This window comes from Drosophila suzukii, chromosome 2R (genome assembly GCF_043229965.1).
Source record: "Drosophila suzukii chromosome 2R, CBGP_Dsuzu_IsoJpt1.0, whole genome shotgun sequence".
NCBI classification, from domain to species: Eukaryota; Metazoa; Arthropoda; class Insecta; order Diptera; family Drosophilidae; genus Drosophila; species Drosophila suzukii.
Genome location: NC_092081.1, coordinates 9,714,270 through 9,723,806, shown reverse-complemented (window position 1 = coordinate 9,723,806; position 9,537 = coordinate 9,714,270). Strand labels below are relative to the sequence as shown.

The 9,537-nt window shown below is 44.7% G+C and overlaps 3 protein-coding genes across 6 annotated transcripts in view; 1 reads left to right on the top strand and 2 right to left on the bottom strand.

Moving 5' to 3' along the window:
• The window catches only part of LOC108008443 (ribosomal protein S11), a 145,573-nt gene that overhangs the window by 124,050 nt on the left and 11,986 nt on the right, over positions 1-9,537 (bottom strand). The gene's annotated exons all lie outside the window — the stretch shown is intronic.
• Positions 1,166-5,229, bottom strand: salto. 4 transcript variants are annotated; one of them, XM_017072358.4, is made up of 11 exons: positions 5,006-5,229; positions 4,879-4,940; positions 4,463-4,808; positions 4,162-4,395; positions 3,619-3,779; positions 3,176-3,558; positions 2,785-3,114; positions 2,234-2,468; positions 1,973-2,175; positions 1,787-1,895; positions 1,573-1,714 (listed from the first exon to the last, which is right to left on the bottom strand). In XM_017072358.4, exons 1-10 carry the CDS (start codon positions 5,028-5,030, stop codon positions 1,829-1,831), a joined length of 2,046 nt encoding a protein of 681 aa, XP_016927847.3. In that variant the 5' UTR covers positions 5,031-5,229; the 3' UTR covers positions 1,573-1,714; positions 1,787-1,828. The 4 variants fall into 4 exon arrangements, with proteins under 4 accessions (XP_016927844.3, XP_016927845.3, XP_016927847.3 ...); XM_017072355.4 differs by lacking the exon at positions 1,787-1,895 and having other exon boundaries at positions 1,166-1,714; positions 5,006-5,228; XM_017072356.4 differs by lacking the exon at positions 1,787-1,895 and having other exon boundaries at positions 1,166-1,714; positions 2,264-2,468; positions 5,006-5,228.
• LOC108010222 (spondin-1) lies at positions 5,451-9,343 on the top strand. The gene is made up of 7 exons (XM_017075066.4): positions 5,451-5,509; positions 6,200-6,386; positions 6,491-6,879; positions 6,935-7,396; positions 7,455-7,626; positions 7,750-7,871; positions 7,939-9,343. The coding sequence occupies exons 2-7, from the start codon at positions 6,209-6,211 to the stop codon at positions 9,235-9,237; spliced, it is 2,622 nt and encodes an 873-aa protein (XP_016930555.2). The 5' UTR covers positions 5,451-5,509; positions 6,200-6,208; the 3' UTR covers positions 9,238-9,343.

Genomic DNA, 9,537 nt, shown 5'->3' with positions numbered 1-9,537 from the left:
TTTTGCCCCCAAAAACTAGTCGTCTAAAATAACAACCAGTTTTTGGTTAGTTCATTAGTTTATGAATTTGTTTTTTATTCTGATTTGTATGGCTCTCACACGTTAAGCTCGCCCAAAAATAGAAACTCGAAGTTAACTCCTGTGAATTTTTTGACGATACCGGCGGAAATTTGCATATTTAGTCGATCAAAACAAGACAGGCCCCTCTTTCGTATCTTTTGTATGGAATTTCACAGCTCAATAATTTTTAAATATCATTCCAAGCTGGTTGTTGAATGACTTCTATAAAATTTTCAAATCTGTTTTTGAGCATTAATTATACCTATCTCACATTATAATTTATGAGTCTTGCTGCAGTTGGCTGATAGGCTAAATTGCAATCTTTGAGGGTTCAACGCGATCATTAATCAGAGCAGTTGAAATGTGTACCATATTCTGCAGATCTTAAACCAAGGTATGCCCAACAATTTTGGAACCTGAAGAATCGCTTATCTGTGCGCAGGCATGTCTACTACGAAGTGTTAGAACACAGTTTGTCAAACCTTAAATAAATCTAACAGCTAGACGAAAGTTGTTGACATAATCTCAGTAGATTTGGCTCTACCAGTTGAGGGAATAATGTCTTTTATTCTTATCACCGTATGCAGGGATCAAGTTATAAACCCAAAGTTTGTGAGACCAATTTCTTTTTTATCTCTATCAAAAACGCACTATTTAATCTGCAACCAGCACCACACATTAAATAAAAATTATGAGTACTTGAACATACACAACCAGGATTTTTAGAGACTGTCGACCGTTCTTAACAAGCTGCTTGATGCGACTAACTGGCATAAAAATGATAATCTATTAGGAAACCTATGGAACCCACGCGGCAGAGGCAAAAGCAGAATTATACAAATGCCGAGCAGACCGTAGATTGCTCTCATCATTTTTATAGGAACAATATTTCCTGGCTGTCCAGTATTTTAATAAGCTAAATATAAATTATATTTTTGTATATCTACTTAAAATATAAAAGTATTCCATCTCGGTAACCCAAATACGACCCTGCCCTCAAAATCCAAATCATTTAAATTAACTGTGCCAGATTTAGATTTCCCAACCAATCGAAGCTTATCGATTCATCAAGCCGCCGCCCTAAACGAGACTTAACCAGATTCCAGTTACTTATTACTCATGGGTACAAAAATATAATGCCTTTGGCCAAAGATTACAATAAATTTTGCGTATCTATCTGAAGAATTTCCATGCTTGTGTGATCTCCATTTGAGTAATGTTGGGATTTTAAAAGGTATTTCACTAGTTCTAATGCTGGTCTCGAGATCGCTGGTGTCCGTGAGACTCGAGAGGCGAGGGATTCAGGTCATTGCGAGGACTTTGATGATGGTTACGTGGATGTTGCAGTTGATAACCCGAGCGGGGCGATTGCCTGGGTGAAGATCGATGGGGGCTGAGGTTTCGTGATCCTTGGGGCAGCAGGTTGTGATGCAGTGGCTCAAAGAATCTACCATGTGACTGTGACATTTCCTGCTCTTGCGGATTGGACTGGTCCTGATGGGGCAGGAATCTCTGCAGTAACTCGCAGGTTCTGTCATTCCCCATGGGAGTCTCCTCTCGATCTTGGTGGCCACTGCTCCCCCTTTCGCCAGCTGGCACAACTTCAAAAAATGGTTGACCATTATTGCCAATAATAACTCTGGCATAATCACGACTGTAAATTATATTTAAAAAAGAATGTAATTTACTTGGTTAGACAAAAGTTCGCTGCATTGCCATTACTTACTCAAAGAAAATTTTGAAAACTGTGCCAGTTGAAATTAGGTCTTCAATTTGGGTTTAAAACCTCATTAGACCCCTCCTCGATGGGAAAGTTCCCTAACGGTAATGAGTATCTGACAGGGGGATTTTCAAAGTAATAGCAATCTGGCGAACTTTTTTATTTTAACAGTTGGATAACGAATTAACTTACAGGGTGTTTTTGAGATCATTTATTTCTTTCTCCATCGCGGCATTCCGCTCGCCTTGACCGGCTCGCGCAAGGGAAACCCGCGAATGTTGCTCCTTCAGAAGCTGGATGACATGGTCCTGCCTCCTCACCTCCGTCTGTTTGGATGTCAGGGTCTCGAATAGATTGCGGAACTCCTCCTCCTTCGAGGCCAGCTCGTTGTTTACCTGCAACGAGAAAGCGGATAAGCATAAGCAGGGCTAGTCAAATCCCCTTCCGGCGGACCTGATTGATCAGCGTGTCTTTCTCGCTAACTTGATAGTACATTTGGTCTAGTTTGGCGCGGTTCTCCTGCTCGGTCTTCTGCAGGTTGTTGATCAGCTCGCTGCGAGCGGTGAGCATCTGCTGATCAAGAGCCATTTGCTCCCGCAACTTGGCTATCTCCTTGCGTAACTGCTCCTCGGCCTTGGAGTGGAACTCGGATTTGGTGGTTGTGATCTTCAGGGACTCCTTTAGATCGCTGCATTTGGGGAAACATTTTGTAGAAGATATGTTATAAGATATAGAAAAATGTATAGGATATGATAATTTTGCTGAAATTCAGTATTAATTCTGTGTAGATACGGGGCATATCATTTAGCTTTTTCCTCTCTTTTTCCGTTTCTGAGAATTTAAAATATTACCGTCTAGGTATAACCCAGGCTATCTCGTTCTTTTCTCTATCGATCAGAGAGAATTTCCAAAGAGAAGAAAAAGATACTCAATAAAATTACCATTCGCATGTCAAATTGATCCTATATTTTCTGTGTACTAAGATACGTCTATAGATCACCTACCTTATTTGCACCATGGCGTTCTTATATTTCCCACTGAGCTCCTCAAAGTCAGTATGATGTTTCAAGGCATTGACCACCTGCTTATTAAGCACATTCTTGTGCTGCTCAATATTCTGTAGCTGCAGCTTCAGATCAGCAATGATCAGGTCCTTCTCCACAATGCCCTTGTCCATGCAATCTGGACGCTTCTGCAAATTGACGATCAGCTCGCGGGCCTCCTTGAGTTCCCCCTCCAAATAGGTAATCTGTCCGATATGCTTATCGACGGAACTGCGTGCCCGTTGAAGGCCAACATCCGCCTCTTCCAGGCGCTGTAGCATCCGTTGGTTGCTACATATAAAGTTGATTATATAGGAACCCTATACTAATTAAATATGACCAGTTAACTTACGCCAACTTAACCTGTGCCATCTCGGCACGCAATTCCTCGAGAGTTCCATCCTCGCTTACCAGCGTTTTATTCTTCTCGGCCAGGCGAATGCTTTGCTCGTTGACCAGCTCCTCGCTACGTCGAAGGTTCTTCCTGAGATCACTGATGGTCTGGTCCCGATTGGCCAGCTGTGCGGCCATCTTTACCTCGTACTCAGACCTTAATTTGTTCATTTCGTCAAGGTGTTCCTTCTTGACATCAAAGTAGCGACCCTCCATGTGCTGCTTCTGCAATCGCAGATCCGCCATCTCGCGATAGAGCTGGTTATTGCAGAGCTCGGGTCTACTAGAGCCTGGACCACACAAATGGTCGATCTCCTCGACAATGGAAGTCATTTTTCGGTTCTAGGGATGAAAGCAAAAAGGTTTTTATCTCGCCAGAGGTAAGGGTTTGTAGCAACTTACCACTAAGGATCCTAACTTGTTTCGAATCTCCTCGCGTTTTTCACGAGCCTCAAACTCATTCTTAGACCTCTGAATGAACGGCAGGTAGTCGTAAAAGAGCATAAAACCCAAATCGACGATGCCACGACAACGATGTTTCAAGTCATTGATACTCGCAGTAGCTAAACAAGGGTTAAGATATTTATAGAAATCAGTTGCTTAAGAAGTTTGTTAAATGTCGTAAAAAAAACCCTTTCATAATTTCATGTTTAGGTTCCATAGGAAAAATATGTTTGGTCAATGAGATGTTAAGTAAGGATAGTACGTTATTCCGAACTAAAATACGACAATAAGTAATCGGTGCACAGTAAATTAAAATAAATTATTACTTTACAATAAAAAATAATTAGAAATATCTAAGTAAAAGAGAAAGATTAGATTACTTATTTTATAAATTATTTTTTAATGTATGCAACGAAGTAACTACCCTACTAGAAAATTAGAAAATGTAATGGATTGCTTACTTTTAGACACTTGATCGATTTAGTTTTTCTGAAAACTTACGCAGATTCTTGGGCAGTCGAAGCAGATCGTCACCGTGAACCACGACCTTGCACTCGTCATTAATCACGACAGCTACAAACTTGTAGGCAGTATTCCCTGGAAACTGGGAACCCAGGGTGCGCAGCTTGTGCATGAAGTCCGACTGCATGCACTCCAGTTTCTTTTTCTGCGCCTCGAAGGCCCGCAGCTTGTTCAATTCGATGACGCGGCGATGCGATTTGTCTCCCTTGGCGCCTGTGGATGAGTCAACCGATGGTTGGACCTTACGTTTGTAGGATCAGAATATTAATTGTTAACTTACCTGCTTTTTTAGAGTTAGACCAGATTTGTTTTGCCAAAACGTTCATTCGCGGTGGGGAAACGGGGCGCTTAGGCGGCGCCTTTTCCTCATCAGGTTTACGATCTGGCGCGCCTCTTTTCTTCTCGGGCAAGGAACAGGAACTAACGGTAGAGGTTCCTTTCAAAGGACTTCCACGTACTGGAGAAGTATTTCGCGTTTGGGCAGCCGACGGCGGACGGCGGATCGAAGGTCGACTGATCGGAATGCGGCTGCCAGCGATCTTATCGCGACTACGGCTGTTTAAAGTCAAGCCCGGATTTACGATGGGAGGGGGTGCAAAGGTTTCGCAACGCGTGGAAGCTGGAGCCTATATGAAGGGTATTTTGCACACTCAATTACATACTTCGAGAAGAACACACCCTGTAATTAGTACTCACCCAGTGGGAATTGTTTGGAGCAGGACCTTTTTTCACAGCCCTCAGCCTGGAAGCTTTATTACCTAGCGAGGATCAAATAGAGTCACCACTACCCCTACTCCTTAATCTTTACAAGTCCTACACTTACCACGAACAGGAGCGGGAGCAGCCATGATAATATTTGGTTGTAGGTATAAGTTTTATGAAGTGAATGTGTTTTTGAAACAGATTATTTTGCCAAAAAGAAAAAGAGAGAAACAAATATTACAAAATTTCGTCTAAATAATTCAACCCGTACGATGTCTAATGTAAAGGGTACAAAAATACTTTCTGACCAAGTGAACGTGTTCGACTCTTAGAGTAGACTGAATTTCAAAGCAGAGCATACTATGAACATGACTTTTGTTCCACTGTATCCGGTGTTTTCTAGGGTTCTTTGTTTAGAATGAGAATATAAAAACAAATGGTTTTTTATCAACAAATGCGAAAGTTTGGATGAAATGGATGCCATGCTAAATGGGGGACATAAGTAGCGCTTCGGTTCTCTCTCCGAGGTTCTCCATAATCCATTCGGTTGGACCCGATGCACATCGTCTGTCCAATAATCGACTCGGTGAAATTTGCATTCAGTTGCTGTTTGTGTGCCTTCCGAGTAAGTTCTTCGTTTGGAATTTCCCTCTGGGAAACGGTTCTACAAAAGTGTTTCACATACGATCCATCAATACTTAGCATTTCGAGTGACAAAATAGTAATAATTAATACTTAACAAGTGCATTTTATTTTGGTTTTACCTTTATCAGCTGTAGTAACCTATTAAATATACTAATGAAAAAATGGGTTTAAATTACATGTGCAGTACTAAAAAGAAGCCCTAAAAGTTTCATCATTATTTTGTCACCCTCTAGGGGCTGTTATTTTGCTTTAGACAGTCGGCGCGTTTTTCAATGGAATTTAATCAGTGACGTAGACGGTTTATATAGTACATATATACGCAATGCGATCCGCTTTTCAAGGGGTAAACAACCAAGCCGCCTAGTTCAAGTTCCGCATGGCAATTGAGCTGATGTGGTTTAGATCTCAACAGAAATGGAAAGTGTCTGTGTGGAAAAAAAAGAAATGTGCACTCGAACAAAGTCATCTAATTGAAGGCTAAATTCCACGAATTCAAGTTCAATTCAAAACTGGAAGTAGGACCCATTGGCTGCCATTGACATTCGATACGAATGCGGATAATTAAGGCAATTAAGTTCTTTGCAAATGGTGACCAGAAATAGTTTTCCCCTACCACGTGGTTGCATTAAACGAATCTAAAATTGTATTCCGACTCAATTTCCCATTGCAGCACTTGGAAATGAAAGCCCTAGAATGTTTTATATTAGCACTGGCTTTAGCGAGAGCTTTCCCCCGGATCGAGGGCTGCAATAGGGTTCCACTAGGGACCACAGCAGCCAAATCTCCAGTGGATGATAACTATGTGCTATCCGTGAACGGAAATACACAGAGCTATGTGCCCGGTCAAAGGTATAATGGTGAGTGATTTATGATGATGCTACTTGAAATTAAACTAATCATCAATATTAAATGGGTAGAAATTTCCAGTTCTTAACTTTCGATTCTCTTCTGTTATTTTTAGTAAGCCTCAGTGCTTTTTCGGGCTTGTCCTTTATAAGCTTTATGCTGGCCCTGGATCCGGAAAGTAGTGAAGGCGAAGATGATCCCAATGCCTTGGGCTCCTTTGAGATAGCTGATCTGGCCGAGACCCGTTTCAGTCCACGGTGTGCCAATCTTGTGGAGAACACCAACACTAATGTGAAGACCCGCGTGGATGTGGTCTGGGTGGCTCCATCCAGTCCTGGCCAGGGATGCATCCTGCTGCGGGCCACGGTGATGCAGCATCGTGATGTGTGGTTCATGGACGATGGTTTCCTCACCAAGCGCATGTGTGAGGAGGAAGTGGATGACATTGACACCCAGCCCAGCATCGTGGATCCTTGCTGTGCCTGTGACGAGGCCAAATATGAGGTGAGGTTCTGTTCTATGTACTATATAGGGTTTTATTACTACCTTTGCTTTCCAGCTTACCTTTGAAGGCAAGTGGTCACGTCACACACATCCCAAGGATTTTCCTGCGAATAGCTGGCGCACCAGATTCAGCGATATTATTGGGGCCTCACACACCTTGGACTATAGATTCTGGCAGTATGGAGAGCTGGCCAGTGAGGGTCTGCGTGAGGTGGCGGAACATGGTTCCACACGAACCCTGGAGAGTGAGCTGAAGGATCAGAGCGAGCACATTCGCACCATCATCAAGGCTAGGGGAATCGCATATCCCAATGTAACGGGCAAAACATTCGCCGTTTTTCGCGTAGACTCCAATCACCATTTGATATCCTTGGTCTCGATGGTGGATCCCTCGCCGGATTGGATCGTTGGCGTTTCTGGTTTGGAGCTGTGCCTGCCCAACTGCTCTTGGGTGGAGAACAAGGTGCACAACCTATATCCCTGGGATGCGGGCACCGATAGCGGGCCTTCTTATATGGTAAGATGTTTTCCTCAATTTCTGAGATAATAGATTTTTAATGTTTTATATTTTTTAGTCCGCTGACCAGCCGCAGGTACCTCCAGACGTGGTCCGTCGCATCAAGTCTAATTTCCCCAACGATCCCCGTTCACCCTTTTATGATCCCACTGGCGCCCAGATGAAACCACTGGCCACCTTGCACATCAATAGAAGACGTCTCTACGAAAAGAACTGCGAATCCTCCGATTGTAAGTAGATTTTAAGTTCGAACACCAAGAAAACCACCGTTTACCGTTGATCTTGGATTTTTTTTCTGTTCAAGTTTTCTGGGTGTATCTTCTTATATATGAATTTTAACTTTGATCCAATAGCGGAACAACTGCCGCCTGAGTGCGCCACAAATTCTTGGTCCAGGTGGGATGAGTGCACCACCAAGTGTGGTCCTGGCAAGCAGTACAGGATCCGAGAGTTCAAGAATCCAGCGCTGGCTTCGGTAAGAAATGGGTCAAAGAGGATTAATGGTTTATATAAAACTATTGCATTACCATATCAACCTTTAGCGTCATCGTTGCAACAATGCCCTGCGTGAAGAGAAGAACTGCGTGGGTCACAAGTGCGCCGGATTCAATGAGGAGACTGCCGAGGGCGCTGAACCGGAGGTGGCACCTCCTTCAGGCAGCCACGACGATCCGCAGTGCGGTCTGTCCGACTGGTCCGAGTGGTCCTCTTGCACGGTGACCTGCGGCACTGGCGAAATGACCCGTTCCCGACACTATCTCAACAAGAAGGCCAAGAAGAAGTGCCAGAAGGCAAGTAAGGCCCGTTTGCATGAGACCAAAATCTGCGAGGCCATGGAATGTGGTGGGGACATCGAGAACCAAGGTGGTGGCGGTGAACCTGAGGAGGAACAGGCCGGTGGGGATGAGGGAGGATCCGCCGAGAAGAGGTCCCTTTTCCGGAACTTCGAGAGCTACAGTCAGCATCGAGAGGACTACATACCACCGGTTTGCGGAGTCACCCCCTGGTCGGATTTCTCTCCCTGCATGGGACCCTGCGGTGGTCATGGCAAGCGTCAACGCATTCGCAAGGTGTGGAACAACAACCAGGTGTACGGAGTAACCGATCCCAACGATGATGGCCAGGATCCCTGTCGGCACATAAAGCTGCAGGAGGAGGTTAACTGCACAAATCCCAGCTGCGACACCATTGTTCCGAGTTTCTGCTACGACGAGCTGGTCGACAGTCCCTGTCGGGATAGCGATGTGGCCAACTTCTGGTACTACGATCATGTGAGTGACCAGTGCGCCATCTATTGGTCGGATCGCTGCGACAAGAATCTCAACAAGTTCAAGTCGAAGGAGGAGTGCGAGGAGACATGTCGGCTACCGCGACACAAACAGGAGCTCCAGCACGATGGAGCACAGCCCATTGATTGCATGGTCTCCGACTGGGTGTCCTACAGTTGCAACGCCTCCTGCGGCGATGGCTTCCAGTTGCGGACGCGTCGTGTGGTCAGGACCCCAAAGTATGGGGGAAAACCCTGTCCCAAGCACCTGGTGCGCTTGGATCGGTGCTACCAGCGGTGCGATGACATGTACTCCATAAGTGGCCGAGGATTCGGAGAGCGGAGACATGTGATGAAGGTTCCGCAGCCGGAGCTAAGGGACGAGTGCCGCTACTCGGAGTGGTCCGCCTGGACGCCCTGCACGGCCAGCTGTGGCGACAATGCCGTTCGCCAGCGGACCCGCACCCTATTAAACACCGATTTGAGCTTCAAGTGCAAGGATCGCGTCCGCATGGAGAAGTGTGTGATGATGCCGTGCCTCCTGAGTAGCAACGATGAACCCGAGCGGTGGTGAGAATCGACGACCCTCAGCTGTAACAAGTATTAGTTGTACACCAATTATGTAATCATTATCGAGGGTATCATTAAATATACGAAACCATGGTCTATTAGTTCCCTCAGTCTTGGTGTTTTTATCAAAAACCGTTAGCCGATTTTCACTTCTCATCAACAAAAAATACATAAAAATAGTATTTTTCATATCAGATTGTCCTTGACCCAGATCAATTGAATAGCTGTGAGCAGTTTCCGAGTGATTTTCGCCGGGTTGCAAGTTCAAAGAACCCGGGCTCAGAGCGTCAATTGAAGAGCGTGC

What these genes read in the sequence shown, in the direction of transcription:
- salto (XM_017072355.4), bottom strand. Translation starts at nt 5,030, where the DNA reads ATGGCTGCTCCCGCTCCTGTTCGTG. An exon ending in ATGGCACAGGTTAAGTTGGC is followed by an intron (nt 3,115 to 3,175) that starts GTAAGTTAACTG and finishes CTTTATATGTAG; the next exon opens with CAACCAACGGATGCTACAGC. An exon ending in AATGATCTCAAAAACACCCT is followed by an intron (nt 1,715 to 1,972) that starts GTAAGTTAATTC and finishes TATAATTTACAG; the next exon opens with TCGTGATTATGCCAGAGTTA.
- LOC108010222 (XM_017075066.4), top strand. Translation starts at nt 6,209, where the DNA reads ATGAAAGCCCTAGAATGTTTTATATTAGCACTGGCTTTAGCGAGAGCT. An exon ending in GAACTGCGAATCCTCCGATT is followed by an intron (nt 7,627 to 7,749) that starts GTAAGTAGATTT and finishes TTGATCCAATAG; the next exon opens with CGGAACAACTGCCGCCTGAG. An exon ending in AGAATCCAGCGCTGGCTTCG is followed by an intron (nt 7,872 to 7,938) that starts GTAAGAAATGGG and finishes ATCAACCTTTAG; the next exon opens with CGTCATCGTTGCAACAATGC.